General features: G+C 41.7%; 1 protein-coding gene across 3 annotated transcripts in view; it reads right to left on the bottom strand.

Moving 5' to 3' along the window:
• Positions 1 to 1,365: 1,365 nt before the first annotated feature.
• The window catches only part of nipal4 (NIPA like domain containing 4), a 32,989-nt gene continuing 16,751 nt past the window's right edge, over positions 1,366 to 17,603 (bottom strand). The window contains exons 3-7 of one of the 3 annotated variants that reach the window (XR_009655785.1): positions 16,681 to 16,737; positions 12,435 to 12,525; positions 11,976 to 12,136; positions 1,679 to 4,605; positions 1,366 to 1,528 (exon numbers count right to left, since the gene is read on the bottom strand). Coding sequence is in view for 2 of the 3 variants with exons in the window: in XM_060936359.1 (XP_060792342.1) it covers positions 3,995 to 4,605; positions 11,976 to 12,136; positions 12,435 to 12,525; positions 16,681 to 16,737 (920 nt within the window). In the remaining variant the exon portion in view is untranslated. Of the gene's footprint in view, positions 4,606 to 11,975; positions 12,137 to 12,434; positions 12,526 to 16,680; positions 16,738 to 17,603 lie in introns of all 3 variants that reach the window. The other 2 variants (XM_060936360.1, XM_060936359.1) reach the window with 2 other exon arrangements.

Below are 17,603 nucleotides of genomic sequence, written 5' to 3'. Positions count from 1 at the left end.
TTTCCCTGGTAATTAGTTACTTTTATGACAAAGTAACGCCGTTACTAACTCAGTTACTTTTTGGGAAAAGTAACTAGTAACTATAACTAATTACTTTTTGAAAGCAACGTGCCCAACACTGGTGCAGACATAGAGGAGGTCTTTCACAGCACCACCTAGCCGCCTGGCATGCACATCCAATTGAATTCCACACATTTATGTGTCACCGTATAGACGCAGATTTCCTCCTTGAAAACGGTCGTGTAGACGCGGAAAAAAGTGAGAACGAAAACGGACTTTTGCAGTTTTGTTTCAGACCGTCCCCGTGTAAAGTGGGCCTTAAAGGAGCTTTGGAAGTGTTCTTACAAATATGATTAACCTTGTTGACATTAATCTGTAAAACATGGGAGTAAAATTGCGCTATTGCTGTTACAGCAGACAAGCCAGAACTCGAAGTGGTTATAATCCCTGTCTTGAAATGTTTGTACATGTCGTCCATTCGCCAACACTTTCACAGCATGATGCAGCAGCACTTTAGTGCTTTGTCTGTCCAGCTCATCTGGACACTCTGTTCAAACACATCAGCTTCCAAAGTCTCTACGTCCATGCTCGTGCCACTATCATCATCATCTCCTCCATCACTTAATGAGCCGAATCGATTCTCTACACGACCGCATTGTTCAGCTGCGCTACATTCTGGAACTTGGAGTCCAACATTTGCACCAGGAGCGCCACTATTTCTAGGTATGAAGTCTCATAATTATGAAATTAAACACTGGTAGAAAACTATCAAAGAAAAACAAAGCTCTTTACAAATTTTTTTTAATCTCCTATTAAACACCACTAGCAATGACCTCAACGTAGCAGTACCTTCTCACAGGATTAACAAAAATACTGTACCAATTCGTCCTCCTACTCTAAAGCAAGGATCTTAACTCTAATTATTTATAATTAAAACATCATTAATAACATAATTCCTGCTTTAACTTCCACACGTCTGTTTACTGATAGGATGGTTATATTGCCGCCTAGTGGCAGGTAGTGTGTATGACAACAGTTCACCTCCAAAACAGTAGACTTTATTTTGAGGTCATAGTTACTGAAAACTTATTTGACTTCATGTTTGAATTTATTTTAATGGCTGCATGTCTATTATAAACATTGTACTGCTTCGTTAAAGTCATAGGACCTTCGGGGGGGTACCCCACATCTTACAGTAGTGAGTGTAGGAGCAGGGCATGGTGAGCTGTGCTTAGTTCGAGATCTAATTCTAAGGGGTTATGATACCCTGAATAAATACGTAATACTTGTATTCCTTCTATACTTTTTTTGCGGCAACATCCTGCCTTGTGTTCTTTGCTGTGGCTTTGTTGGAGAAAAACATCATGACAGTTAATGAAAGTGTTTAATAGGAAAATGTTGGTCATTGTTTGCATACTGTTTAATAGACAAATATTTGCATGAGCCACTGACAGTCATCAGCGTCAGCCACGGTCAACATCTGATGCATTATGTCTTCAGCTACTTCACATTTTTCCCCCCACAGTTCCTGAAACAAATTTCACATTAAATTCAGAGATCATTGCACTTCACCTGCCAAAACCACAAAATGTTTTATACAAAAGGGCAGAAACAAAAACATGAAATCACTTAGCAGTTTTAAGAAAAGAAAAAAAAGACTAATATAGTAACATACGACCTTGATCTATTCATGCTTCAACATCTTCAGTTTCAGATCAGGCTTTGAATTGCTTTTGACCTGAAGCATGTACTTTGCTTCCAGGAAGATTTTCTTACATGCAAGTGAAGGGCAGCAGCAGCTGAAAGGAGAGATCAATTTGCATCAAATTGCTTTAAGAAATGCGCTTTGTGTACAAGCTGCCAGAAGAAGAAGTGCACGCTGTTGACAATGCTTTTGTGAACGTCTATCAAAACCGTCAACTGCGAGAAGAAACCGTTGTATAAACGCCAGCATTAAAAGACTTCCAAACGTGCAAAAGTTACAGCATCTGAAGTGAAACATACACTCGGAAGAACCTAAGTGTTCGGCCTCATCATTAAGGCTGACCCTCAGCAGGAACTGCGTCACGAAGCGCCTCGATCAGAGAACACGCCGCTGGTATCGCTACAACATTAGGAAAATATAAGGCGGCTTTAGGAAAACAAATCAAATGTGCAGTTGTTTTTTCTCCCCTCACCCTTTTTAACTCAAATACCAGATCAGCCAAAATAGGTTTGGTATCAAGAGGCTTTTGTACTGGAGCCAAGAATCCAGAGTTCTTCACAAGTAATGGGGGGGAGCAAAAATAAACAAACACTTTTCCAGCAAATATCGTCTTCAAATCAGAGTTATTAAATAATGCCAAGACGAGACGATGTCGTCTCGGGCACCATGTGAACTCGTGTCCTCTGTAAACATGAACGAAATCTCTGTATTATCAGGGCGGCCATCTTGGACAAACGAGAACGAAATGCTTGTTTACCTGTGTTAGCAGTATACCCCCAAGACTCTGTCTCTAAAAGCTGAAAGGGGAATTGTTAAAATCCAGAAGCTGGCTTTGAAGCTTGTCTATATGCATTTCTTCCAGGTTCTCTGGTTTCCTCCCACCTTCAAAAACGTCGGTAAGTGGATTGGCTACTCTAAATCACCCCTAGGTGTGAAGGAGTCAGTGAACGTGTGGGTGTGCCCTGAAATGGACTGGCTGTCCTGTGCGCAAAAAAAAAAAACACCCACTCCAATCTTAAGAGAAAATATCTTTAATATGGGTGAATTTATCTAATATCTCCATAGATTATTTAGCTTACTTCTGGATGCGGGGCGGCACGGTGGTGTAGTGGTTAGCGCTGTCGCCTCACAGCAAGAAGGTCCAGGTTCGTGGCCGGCGAGGGCCTTTCTGTGTGGAGTTTGCATGTTCTCCCCGTGTCCGCGTGGGTTTCCTCCGGGTGCTCCGGTTTCCCCCACAGTCCAAAGACATGCAGGTTAGGTTAACTGGTGACTAAATTGACCGTAGATGTGAATGTGAGTGTGAATGGTTGTCTGTCAGCCCTGTGATGACCTGGCGACTTGTCCAGGGTGTACCCCGCCTTTCGCCCGTAGTCAGCTGGGATAGGCTCCAGCTTGCCTGCGACCCTGTAGAGCAGGATAAAGCGGCTACAGATAATGAGATGAGGCTTCTGGATGCTTTTCCTCATTTCACGCTTGAAATTGTCAGGTTCTATTGGCAGATCATTTTGCTAAGTTTAAGCATTTAATTCTAGAAAGGAGCAAAATTATCTGCCAATAGAATAAGAATTTCGAGCTTGAAATGGGCGGCACGGTGGTGTAGTGGTTAGCACTGCTGCCTCACAGCAAGAAGGTTCTGGGTTCAAGACCAGTGGCCAGCAAGGACCTTTCTGTGTGGAGTTTGCATATTCTCTCGCCACAGTCCAAAGACATGCAGGTTAGGGTTAATTGGTGGCTCTAAATTGACCATGAGCGTAAATGGTTGTGAAGCTGTGACAGGCCTAGCAAGCCGGCAGAAGATTAAGCGTGCTCCTGATGGACGCCAACAGCCTAGCCTACAGGCGGTCACGATTTGGGGGGGGGGGGGGAGCTTGAAATGGGTAAAAGTATCTAAAAAGTAAGCTAAATAAACTTGTATTTGAGTTCCAATAAGAGAGATTAGATAAATTCACCTATATTCAAGATATTCTCCTCTTAACAAGAAATCTTTTTTTGCAAGGTGTATCCCTGCCTCAGGTTTCAGTATTCTTGGATCTGGAACCGATCCCAGTGACCCTGACCTGTATAAAAGTGGTTACTGAAAATGAACGACAGTCAATGTTGACTTCCAGTACTTGTTAGCTACGGTACATTAGCCTCATAGCTCGAGTACATAACTAGCAGACACCAAACATGCTTTGGCTGATGATGGAACCATGATATAAATGTGATTTTCCCCCTCCCCCACCAAACTTCTTAACTTTACAGTTTAATAAATTAAAAAAAAAAAAAAAAAAGCGCCATTTCAAATGCTCAGCTGATGATGAAAACTCTGGGCCCTTCCTCCCTCATTGGCGGCAGGCTCTCGACATTCTCAATGAGGATGTGCTTGTCCTCCCTCTTTTCTGGGCTACCCAGGGCCTGAGGCTGGCACAGATTACTCCTCAGCTCATCCAAAGTCACATGCAGATCCTTGAACACATGAAGCATGCTCACCCCAAGCACAATGACCAGGAAGCCACCCATGGTGCCTACAACATCCACGGCAGACATGTGGCCCCACTCTTTGAACAGGATGATGGAGGTGGTGAGCACCACGGTGGTGAAGAACACATAGTAGATAGGGTAGACAAGCAGCGTGTTAAAGGTGTCCAGAGACTTGTTCAGGTAGTTGATTTGGACGATGACGGAAGCCACCAAAGTCAGCAGGAGTATCCAGGTGAGAGGATGGCTGAGAACGGACAGCTCGGTGAAGACTGTACGGAGGAAGATGCCCAGGCCCTTCACTGAAGACACGGTGAAGGCGCCGAGCAGTGAACAAATGCTGATGTAGATTAATATGTTGGTCTGACCAATGCGAGGAGAGACGTAGATGATCAGAACCAAACAGGCTATGAGAAGGATGCTGGCAAACACAAGGAAACCTTGAGGAGACAGAAAATAGTAATTACAGTTAGGTCCATAAATATTTGGACAGAGACAACATTTTTCTAATTTTGGTTCTGTACATTACCACAATGAATTTTGAACAAAACAATTCAGATGCAGTTGAAGTTCAGACTTTCAGCTTTAATTCAGCGGGTTGAACAAAATGATTGCATAAAAATGTGAGGAATTAAAGCATTTTTTTAAACACAATCCCTTAATTTCAGGGACTCAAAAGTAATTGGACAAATTAAGTAATTGTAAATAAAAAAGTTCATTTCTAATACTTGGTTGAAACCCCTTCGTTGGCAATGACTGCCTGAAGTCTTGAACTCATGGACATCACCAGACGCTGTGTTTCCTCCTTTTTAATGCTCTGCCAGGCCTTTACTGCAGCGGTTTTCAGTTGCTGTTTGTTTGTGAGCCTTTCTGTCTGAAGTTTAGTCTTTAACAAGTGAAATGCTGCTCAATTGGGTTGAGATCAGGTGACTGACTTGGCCATTCAAGAATATTCCACTTCTTTGCTTTAATAAACTCCTGGGTTGCTTTGGCTTTATGTTTTGGGTCATTGTCCATCTGTATTATGAAACGCCGACCAATCAGTTTGGCTGCATTTGAGCACACAGTGTCTCTGAATACCTCAGAATTCATCCGGCTGCTTCTGTCCTGTGTCACATCATCAATAAACACAGTGCCACTGGCAGCCATGCATGCCCAAGCCATCACACTGCCTCTGCCGTGTTTTACAGATGTGGTATGCTTTGGATCATGAGCTGTACCACGCCTTTGCCATACTTTTTTCTTTCCATCATTCTGGTAGAGGTTGATCTTGGTTTCATCTGTCCAAAGAATGTTCTTCCAGAACTGTGCTGGCTTTTTTAGATGTTTTTTAGCAAAGTCCAATCTAGCCTTTTTATTCTTGAGGCTTATGAGTGGCTTGCACCGTGCAGTGAACCCTCTGTATTTACTTTCATGCAGTCTTCTCTTTATGGTAGATTTGGATATTGATACGCCTACCTCCTGGAGAGTGTTGTTCACTTGGTTGGCTGTTGTGAAGGGGTTTCTCTTCACCATGGAAATTATTCTGCGATCATCCACTACTGTTGTCTTCTGTGAGTGTCCAGGTCTTTTTGCATTGCTGAGTTCACCAGTGCTTGCTTTCTTTCTCAGGATGTACCAAACTGTAGATTTTGCCACTCCTAATATTGTAGCAATTTCTCGGATGGGTTTTTTCTGTTTTCGCAGCTTAAGGATGGCTTGTTTCACCTGCATGGAGAGCTCTTTTGACCGCATGTTTTCTTCACAGCAAAATCTTCCAAATGCAAGCACCACACCTCAAATCAACTCCAGGCCTTTTATCTGCTTAATTGAGAATGACATAACGAAGGAATTGCCAACACCTGCCCATGAAATAGCCTTTGAGTCCATTGTCCAATTACTTTTGGTCCCTTTAAAAACAGGGTGGCACATGTTAAGGAGCTGAAACTCCTAAACCCTTCATCCAATTTTAATGTGGATACCCTCAAATGAAAGCTGAAAGTCTGGACTTTATGTCCATGTCCATTATATAACTATCACTTGAATATGTTTCAGTAAACAGGTAAAAAAAAAGAAAAATTTGTGTCAGTGTCCAAATATATATGGACCTAACTGTAGGTTTTCTTTCCTTTTTCAAAAAAAGTTTCCCTTAATCTATAGCCATCTACAATTGTCAAGATGTCAAGAGATTAATAAAACCAAACAGGTTGAAAATACCATGTTTGATTGGTATAGGAAAGTCTTTAATGGGATTCTTACTCCGCCATTTAAAAAGAATACTTTAGAGAAACCAGGATGAGATAATATCTGTACTTCGTCATGACGCGTCTAGATTTACTTTTTAGCTGAAGGTTTCGAAAAATAGCTTGATTTTTTAAATTAGCCCTTCAGTGTAATTGTTACAGATCTTTGTCTTGGTTATTATTTAAATAATATTGGCTGGCTTTCTTACATGGTCTATCAGATATATTCCATTCAGCTACTCGTCTTCGACTCCCTCAGTATCATGCTAGCTGAATGGAATATATCTGATAGACCATGCAAGAAAGCCAGCCAATATTATTATAATACATACACATTCCTTTCAGGCGTTCAACACGTCTTTCTCTTTCAAAATTCTCTCAAAATCTTCCGTATTTAACAAAGCAAACCTGGCAGCCATGTTTGTTTACAAATTGTCACAGTAGCTCACTAGCGCAGAAGTTTTATGTCTCTGATGTGTGATGTCATGTCTTGACAACCATGCAATATCGTAAACCATATTCAGCGCTCATTATCCATTGGGTAGAGTGACGTAATACACGTAGTATAAGCAGGGCCGTCGACAGGGGGGGACAACCGGGTATTTTGTCCTGGGCCCAGGCATGAGGGGGGCCCCAGAACTGGTCCCTCATGAAGATGCCATTAATCATTCTGTTTCATTTCAAAATGTGTTGATTTGGGGGAGAAAAATGTGCTATATTTGTATTCAATGAATGATTTCTGGTTCTTTTGCCTTTATTGTCTTCGAAAATAGATTCAAGAACCCACCTACCGCCCCTAATGCAGAAATGGTTTGATCTTTGATTAAGGCGCCAAATAACACAGCACTATTCCATCATAACGCTTCGACAATAAGCGTGCGAGCCCGTTTGCCAACATGCACAAGTCAGGAGCAAAGAAAAGAAAAGAGAAAAAGAGATGAAGCCAAGAGCCTCAGGGGCTCACTGCATAGATATTTTAGAAAAGATTCAGATGATGCAGTGGGGCAGCTGAGCCAGGTAAGACACAGATAACTTTTTTCCAGCCCCGTAATGTAACCCCAGCACGCGCGACGCGCCATTCACAATTATAAAGTAGGGGATAGCAGGGTACACTGAGTGAACACTGAAATGCACAGGGCATTGAATTATTTCATAAACATATCGGTTTAATAACACTGTGTTGCATATATCTCAATGAAGCAAAGAATAGCACATTGGCCCGCAATCATATCCAAATGTTTTAGGCACGCGCGCTGAGCTGGACTCCGGTTAGCTGAAAGCCCGTGGAACGCTGCCTCTTGTTAATTAAACCTTATTTTGTTGGAAATCATCCCGTGTAGATACGACGGCATGTGAAATTGCCAGCTAGATAGAGTTTAATGTAACGAATGGGCTATAAATGGGGTGTTTTGAGGTTAGTCTGTTGCAAAACATTAAACTTTCGCTTAGACTGGATACTCTTCAAACAATTCCCTTGCTCAAGTGAAAAATAATAGGCCTGTATGAAAAGCGCAATATGAAAGTAGCCTAATAAGCCCTAAATGAATAAAACAACCTCTGTTTTATTGTTGTTGCTTACACGTTAAGATTTTGAAATCTTCTCGGTCCAGTTCTATATCCAGGGAACGTTGTAATCCTTTTGGTTTATCCGTAATAAACGTGTCAGCCCCCAGGTCAGATAGGCTAATGTTACGTGGTTGGGAGGGTGTCAATTTTTTTTGTAACATTCTAAATCGAGTACGGAAAGGATGTTTATGAAAAACAAGACAAAAAAAAAAAATACACTGAAAAACTCACTGTACACATCACTAGTGGTGATGCTTCTATGTTCAGATTTTGGGAAAGCCATAACTCCGTTCTCATTGAGGCCCAGTTCCATCCCGTAAACAATCATTTTGGTTTATCAACTACCTGCGCTCAAACATGTCACAGGAGAGGCTCAATGGGCTGGCTATGCTCTCTATAGAGCGCGAACTTGCAAAGAAGCTGGACTTCAATGACCTTATTGACGACTTTGCCACAGCAAAAGTCCGGCACATTGCATTTCGCACCTGAATAGTTGCAGACTAAGGAAATGTTCAAACTGTAAATATGTTGAAATAAAATGGTTGACTGTTATAATAGGCTTGGAATACCTGTTATTTAAGGGTTGGAGTGAATGGAGACTGTGAAAAGAGTGGTTGGGTGTGGGTGGTTGCTGTGTGGCGATGTGCGTGCGCGCATATATGTGTGTGTGTGTGTGTGTGTTGGGGGGGGCACTCAGATTATTTGGGGGGGGGGGGGGGGCCCACTCAGATTATTTTGTCCCGGGCCCAGCCAAAGCTGTCAACGGCCCTGAGGATAAGCGATATGCTAACATTGCATGCTAGCAAACCAAATGAATGAAACCTGCTAGAAGGGAATAGAACACGTTTTTTTTATTCCATCGAAAAAAAAAAAAAGTGTCCTGTATATAGAATAGTTCATTCATCCATTATCTCTAGCCGCTTTATCCTTCTACAGGGTCGCAGGCAAGCTGGAGCCTATCCCAGCTGACTACGGGCGAAAGGCGGGGTACACCCTGGACAAGTCGCCAGGTCATCACAGGGCTGACACATAGACACAGACAACCATTCACACTCACATTCATAGTTATTCCACAAAATATAGAGTCGTACATGAGCTGATTGCCGACGAGGCACGTAGCACCAAGTTCACTATAAGCCATGTACAACGAGATTGAGTGGAATAACTTATTCTATCCACAGTCACTGGATTTTACGGAGCCCTTTAAAGGAAATGTGCGAGTAAAAAAAAAAAACCTAAGGGTTTCTCGTGCGCACCTGAAACTTTCTCGTGCGCACATGCGCCTAAACATACGATTAGATTTCAGAATTCTTTTTAAACGTCTTTCTGACAAAATAGAGCCATGTCGACTTGCAAGTAATGCCACGATGTCTGTGTAATACAGTCCTAAAGTGAAATAAAGACGCACTAAGTCATGAATTGCCATGTTCTACCTGCGCAGCCTGCAGTCCGACTAGAAAAAAGTTTCAGGTGCGCTCGAGAAAGTTTCTGGTGCGCTTGAGAAAGTTTCTGGTGCGCTCGAGATACCCTTAGGTTTTTTTTTTTTTTTTTTACTCGCACATGTCCTTTTAAGGGCTCCGTAGGATTTTGAGAAAATGGAGCATTTTTATTTTTTGCAAATTCGATAAATAAAAACTTTACAAAACATCTGGCAAAATGACAAGAGAAATTTGTGAAGGTGCTCAAAATTCTTGAATTAAAAAAAAAAAAAAAAGTTCTTATCAAATACTTTTATTCCATATTTTGTTGCAGTTTTGTACTTTTGGGGTTTTTCCTTCTTCTTTAGGTTTTTTTGGTGGTTAGCAAACCAACTTAAAAAATGTATTACCACCACTGACTGGGCTGGAGTGTGGAATAGGAGATATTTGGGAAGGGAGACACTATTCTTTTCACCATTTCTGTTAAATACTTGAGAACATTTTTGGGGTTTTGTTTTCGAGTAGCATACATGTCAACCTATACGGAATGTCCGTATTTTATACGGATTTGATTCAATAAACGTAGTATACGGGCGTATAAATAAAGTTATACGGATTCTTTAAAAAAAACTTCAATATTTATTTAGAGCTATAATCAATTCCCACGATGATAAAAGAGCGCATAACATTTACAAACGTACTGTACACCACAGCCAGCCAGTAAAGAGTCTTATGAAATCGCGCGTTATCTTGTGGTAGCGAGACTTCGTTCCACTTTTGATCATGCGCACACCGCATTGCGAGAATCCCGCCAACCGGGAAGTCATAGACATATAAACATAGACGCCGCCTTCTGCGTAGAATCATACGTCATCCTCGCCGCCATATTGGATGTGGCAAAGTGGAGATTCTTCAACCGTCTCTGGTATAGCGTCTAGACAGTAGCCGAGAATAAAGATGCCTCATTCATGTGCTGCGTTTAACTGTACCAACAGGTTTACCGTCCAAACGAGATCACATGAGATTACCTTTCACAGGTGAGACTGGAAAAATACTTTTCATTGTATTTGGTCATTATAACGTAATTTTACGAACAGATTTTTCTGACTTTGTGGCTAATATGAAGTCTCGCGCATAATAGCCGCTCGGTGAAACCTGTCTCCAAACAACGAAGTATTTCCTTCGTAACTACGCTGATAACACTTTGTGTTTTTGTCAAACATTGGAGCTTTGTATTCATTCTGAAGGTTTATTGTTATTAATATTGAATAAAAAGTAACTGGGATATATCATTGTTAATTATCATTCAAATTTTAGGTAAATTATTTTAATTTGCATCTTATAAGGATTTTATAAGGGAAATACGGATTTTGGAGGTTGGTTATACAGGTTTGATTGACCAAAGGTTGACATGTATGGAGTAGAGTTTTTATTTCGTCCTCGGTTTGTTCAGCAACGCGCTCCGCCATTTTGTTTTTCTCTACTTATGGTATATGAGCTGATATCCTAGTAGTAGAGTAGCCAATCAGAGCATGCGATTGCTCATATCCAGTGAATGTGGATAGAATAATCACTATTCACTTTGCCTTCAGCGAATCATTGTTAAATACACCATGTATAACTGAAAAAAAAGTAGTCAGTTAAATTAAAAGAACAGTCCAAACATGTTTTGAACCTAAAATTAATCCTTTGCATCAGTTAAATATTACTACGGACCACAACTTGGACACATTTCCCCGTCTTGGGAAAAGAACATCAGGGTTTTTTCTAGAAAAATTTAGTATGAGGGCGCTCACCATGGCGAGGGACCGAAGCGGGGGGGGGATGATGCCGGTTGTCCGTCCCCCGCCGTGCAAAGCCTTTGAAAAATGCTCCAATGGGACATTCTGAGGCTATCTGAGAGGGAAATTGTAACAAATTGTCTGTCAACATTGAAAAAGAAAGCAGTAATCATCTTCTGCCCCGGACAGTCTTTGGCTTTCTTCCGTTTCGTGCCACGGGATGACATCTTTAAATGCCCAAGTGTCAACAAAAACAACTTGCGAACCACTTCTGTCAAAAGCTCCCACGCCGGTGGATGAAAGGTCATTCAGTCTCGAGAAATCTCGCTCTACAAGTCAGCTGACCTTGTATGTAACCCATGTCAAATCTCGCGAGAGCAGCCGCGACAAGTAAACAACTAAACATGGCGCCTCAGTCTGGAAAACGCCAATTCGGATTGTTTTTGCACCGTCTGGCGGTGTATCTACTATGATTGGAATATTTTTGGAGCAATTATAACGTATTTGATGATCAGACACATTGTCACGTAGTGTTGCTGGGATGTTTTCACAGAGTCGGTAAGGGGGCGCACGCCGAGAGTAAGAGGGCGCAGCGCCCCTGTTCCCCCGTTTAGACGAAAGCCTGGAACATGAAACCGGTTTACTAAAAACTCAGTGAATAACCAACTTAGTCTTGGTTATGATTCACTGAGATTCACTTTGCGTTTGGGGAATAGTTGTTAAATATATCATACTACCAAGAGGATCAGTAACAACGTTTATTGTAGCTTTTGTACAATGAAAAGGAAGTGGCTTTATGGAAATTAATTATAAAAACGCTTACCTGGGTCCAAGAGCTTATCTGCCATCTCACGCAGAGTCGTCACAGCTTCCTCTTCTGGTGCGTGAATGACCATTATAGTGCTTCCCAAAAGGCTGAGCATGCAGCCGAGCTTCCCGAGCAGGTTCATCGTTTCCCCAAACAGGTGAGAGGACAATACAGCGCTAGAGAGAGAAGTACAGATCGTGAAAACAATGCAATGAATAATATTGTTCCTGAAAATCCTTCCAATGTATTGATCATTAACATGATGCCTTTTTCAGTTCTAGTTTCTCATGCTGATTATGAACACACAATAAGAGGAAGTTAATTGCTGTACTGAATACTGAACAGTTTTGCATATGTTACACAGCCACACCATCGCTGTTATTTATACTAAGCTTGGAGGATTAAATGGGGCAAAGGAGGACAGATATGTACGGTACATAGTCTCTTCAGAAGCTTGACTGTATGGTATATTACCTGAAAAGAACGCTCAGTGCCCCAAGAGGGGTGACCACAGTGGCTGGGGCAAACATGTAGGCTGCAAAGTTTGCCGCTTCACCTCCTCCCACTGGAAACGCACACAAATATTTATTATTCTATCCACAGTCACTGAATATGAGCAATTGTGTGCTCTGACTGGCTACTCTAGTACTAGGATATCAGCTCATATACCGTGAGTAGAGAAAAACAAAATGGCAGCGCGTGTTGCTGAACAAACCGAGGACCCTCCACTCGAAAACAATCCCCCCCAAAAATAAAAAAATAATTTAAAAAAAGGAATGAAAAAGTATTTGATGGTAAGAACATCTTTATCTCATCTCATTATCTCTAGCCGCTTTATCCTTCTACAGGGTCGCAGGCAAGCTGGAGCCTATCCCAGCTGACTACGGGCGAAAGGCGGGGTACACCCTGGACAAGTCGCCACGTCATCACAGGGCTGACACATAGACACAGACAACCATTCACACTCACATTCACACCTACGGTCAATTTAGAGTCACCAGTTAACCTAACCTGCATGTCTTTGGACTGTGGGGGAAACCGGAGCACCCGGAGGAAACCCACGTGGAGAACATGCAAACTCCGCACAGAAAGGCCCTCGCCGGCCACGGGGTTCGAACCCAGGACCTTCTTGCTGTGAGGCGACAGCGCTAACCACTACACCACCGTGCCACCCAGAACATCTTTATTTTTCAAAAATTATTCTTCTCGCATTTGTCACTTCGCTGGTTTGTTTACATTCTAAGCGGAAATTATTTTGTCAGATGCTTTGTATGAAGTTTTTATTTATCGAATTTGCAAAAAATAAAAATGCTCCGTTTCTCAAAATCCAGTGAACGTGAACAGAATAAAACGGTTATTCCACTCAATCTCATCGTACATGACTTATAGCTCACGAGGTGCACATCACCTCATGTACAACTCGATTTCATGGAAAAAAATGTTAATTCGATCTAGGGCTGTGCGATATGGGAAAAAAAATGAATATCCCGATACATTTTCTCCATTTCACGATATATATCTCTCGATATATTGAAATCTCCTCTAAAGGACCCCATGAAATCTCTCTTTTACTCTTTACTGTTTTCACTACAATCCCTGCAGATTAAATAACATTCTTGGTTAACTTTACAGGTGGTTTTCAACAACACATTTTAAATTTTCATGTTGGTGATTAATCACAACTGAGTTGAAATAAGACTATTTTTATTCAACAAAAGATGTGGCACAAACTGCAAAAACAATCTTGAAAATTGCAACAAAGGGGCAACACAATACAGAGCTGCTCAGAGCTCAAACCAATAAAGTGCAAGCTCAACACTGAGAAAGACATTTAGCCTAAATAAGAAAAGTGCTCTTTCATTAAATTATTTAAAAAAAAAAAAAATAGATCTCTAAGCTGGCGGCACGGTGGTGTAGTGGTTAGCGCTGTCGCCTCACAGCAAGAAGGTCCGGGTTCGAGCCCCATGGCCGGCGAGGGCCTTTCTGTGCGGAGTTTGCATGTTGTCCCCGTGTCCGCGTGGGTTTCCTCCGGGTGCTCCGGTTTCCCCCACAGTCCAAAGACATGCAGGTTAGGTTAACCGGTGACTAGGGTATTAGGCAGAAAAAGAAATTTACCAGTCAAAAATAATATTTTATATAATCCTGATAAGCGCCGCAGGTGCGAAGACGAGCGCCGCAGGCGCGAAGTCCCTCTAGGGGGGTCTGGGGGCATGCCCCCCCAGAAAATTTTTGAAATTTAGACTTCATTTCCTGCATTCTAGGACATTTTCAGGGTGAAATGGCGTGTAATTTTTGATCGGAAATATTGCATATTTTTACTTTGTATTTTTTTCAGTTTCACTCCTGAATGTATCAGATGTATGTATGGTGTCTGATTTGGTAACAAAAGTGAAAAGAAAATAAACAACAATGAATTGTATATAATCTTTTGATCTAGTTACAGTATTTAATAAAAAAAAAAAAACCAACAGTATTCTATTTTACCATACCCCAATGAAACCCCCTTGTTAATCAATGTATCACACATACCTTTTCTGTCTTTTTGTGGAAAAACGAATCAGTTTTTGTCACATTCAATTTGGGGCGTTTGTTGGGATTCATCTTGATCCAGAAGAGTGAGTCAGCAAAAAAAATGCGGTTCTCCCGCCAAGAAAGAGGAAACTACAACGCAGGGTGTTTGGCAATTTTCGACCAATCAGAATTCGCGATTTATTCAGTCCGCATGTTACAAGATTCAGTGCGGGCCAAAATGGCGGAAACGATGAAATATTCTGATTTTTCATTTCAAGTTTTCAGTATTTTTCGTATTAAACTGTGTTTCTTACGATTTGTAAATGATGGCGGAACCACACACGGACTGGCCATCGGGAGTAGCGGGAGTTTTCCCAGTGGGCCGGTGGTTCAGTGTGGGCCAGCGGAGAAAAAAAAAAAAAAAAAAACAGTTGCGCGCTGGCCTTTAATATGATAAGCAATGTTAACAGTTTCTTTAACAAACTGTTAACATTGCTTATCATATTAAAGGCCAGCGCGCAACTGTAATAAGCAATGTTAACAGTTTGTTAAAGAAACTGTTAACATTGCTTATCATATTAAAGGCCAGCGCGCAACTGTTTTTTTTTTTTTTTCTCCGCCGGCCCACGCTGAACCACCAGCCCACCGGGAAAACTCCCGCTACTCCCGATGGCCAGTCCGTGTGTGGGCGGAACATAACTGGATTTATCGGATGACATGTGGGAGTATTCATGTGCGAAAATTTTCGGCATTATCGTCCGTTTCAGTATCCGTCTGTGTGTATACTTGCCCGTTGAAATCGGCAATCGCCCGTCAAATTTACGGGTGGACGGGTCTCTGCCTAATACCTTACCGGTGACTCTAAATTGACCGTAGGTGTGAATGTGAGTGTGAATGGTTGTCTGTGTCTGTGTGTCAGCCCTGTGATGACCTGGCGACTTGTCCAGGGTGTACCCCGCCTCTCACCCATAGTCAGCTGGGATAGGCTCCAGCTTGCCTGCGACCCTGTAGAACAGGATAAAGCGGCTAGAGATGATGAGATGAGATCTCTAAACTATTAACCTGACTACTGAGAACCACTGGAACATTCACAACAGAGAGAGAGAGATTGAGGGAGAGAAGAGAGAGATCTGCAAAACATAAATTTCTCTCTTTGCACACTTTTGAACTGAATGTTTTCTGGCTCTGCCTCTCAGATGTGTATAATTCTGGTATTGCCTTCTCTGTAAAATGTCTGCGACCAGGCAACTCATGTCTGGGATCGAGTGTGTTTAGTAATTTTTGGAAGCCTGTTTTTTCCACTATACTAATTGGGATCATGTCTTTGGCAATGAAGTTAGTGATCGCATCCGTTATAGCTCTCCATCTCTGACTCATTTTCTCATATGGGGTGGTTTTGGAGAACTAGGCCACTATGGTCGTTTGTTTAGCTTGTGTGTGTGGGGGGGGTTTAGCTCGTGGGCAAGTAGTTCGGAGTTTAAGAGACTCTTCATACTGTACCGGGTGAGTTTCAGGTGATGGAACATATTTGTCGTGCTGCTGCCTTTCGTGATGACAGGTTTTGTTTTTTGCACACTTTACAAACTGGCATTTGCTGTTCCACGTCCTCCTCGCGATATCCAAAAAATGCCAGTTGACTGACCCCTTACTAGTTCTTTTAGGAAGTAATTTGTCGCTGAAATTGCCAGAGCTTACACAGTAGCCTATGCAACACCAGCGATTGCACGAACCGAGTCAGCGCTGTAAACCGGAACCAGGAAATCTTCCCGCCGGCAGTGTTGCCAGATACTGCTAATGTTTTCCAGCTCAAAATATGTTCAAAACCCGCCAAAATGCACTTAAAACCGCCCAATCTGGCAACACAACCGAAACTAGAAAATCTTCCCGGAAGTTCCTTTCAGCACCGAGATGTCGCCCGGGATTGGTTGGCGAGTGCGTGACGTTATTGTTTTCTTTACCCTTAGGCAGCCTCTCACGTTACTGCCTGAGGGACAGGGAGAAAACCACCGGAAAAGGTTTTAAACAAACACGAAACAAACGCAAGTCGGAAGATGACCATAAAATACTCGATAGTTACGATATAATAATTTTATGTATCGCACACAGAATTTTCGCAATATATCGAGTACATTCGATATATCGCACAGCCCTAATTCGATCACTTGTTGTTAAAATGGTTTGTTATAGTATAATCATACAATAAACTTACTGGTCAACAGTCCACCCCACCACAGCCAGTCCTTCAGGTATCCATGTCCTCCTTCACCTAGAAAAGATAGACAGACAAGCTTTTACGTTTAGAGAGATATCAGCCTTCAGATTTCATCACTGCATCATTTATTCTCACATTAATCTAAAATGTACGGTACATGCTGACTGCTCAGTATCCGATAATGTATTAACTAAGCTACTTTGTGCACATCACCATTAATTCTGACAATACGCACGCCACTGTCAAACTAAAATGTTAGGTAAGGAATAATAAATCAACAGCAAAGTGTTGTGATGCAGCCCAATGTAAAGCAGTTATTAGAGCAATCATCCCAACCAAAGGAGATGTAAAGGTCACATTCCAGAGAGCGGGTTTTATTCCTCTTATACCACAGCAAATTGACGAGTAAACATTTTAATTTTTCAATGTACATTTAAATTGTGGGACAACTGCAAAACATGTTATTTATGTGATAGTTAGAAAATCATTCCCTCGCTTTCTCTTTAAGACCAAAAAAATAAATTTAAAAAAATAAATAAATAAATAAATAGTAGTCTCAGGTCCAATGAGTGCAGTTTTAAGGAAGTGAGCTGTAGGTTTTACTGAGCATCTTCCAGAACCAGCCACAGTTCTTCCGGACACTGATTGTCACAATCGCTTCTTAATTTTGCACCAAAACCCAGCAGCCTTCATTATGTTTTCTTTTTTAATCTGAAAAAGGGCTTTTTTTATGGAATATGCTGCTCAGATACAAACTTGTGTGTGTGTGTGTGTGTGTGAGACATTTTTGTGCTGGGGGAGAAAAAAAAAAAAAACACGTTTGGAACTCTAACACTACGTTCAGACTGCAACCTGAAACGACCCATATCTGATTTGTTGTGAAATCCGATTTTTTTGTTAGGCCGTTCACATTACCAATT

This window comes from Neoarius graeffei, chromosome 12 (genome assembly GCF_027579695.1).
Source record: "Neoarius graeffei isolate fNeoGra1 chromosome 12, fNeoGra1.pri, whole genome shotgun sequence".
Classification (NCBI taxonomy): Eukaryota; Metazoa; Chordata; class Actinopteri; order Siluriformes; family Ariidae; genus Neoarius; species Neoarius graeffei.
This window is presented reverse-complemented; position numbering and strand designations above follow the sequence as displayed.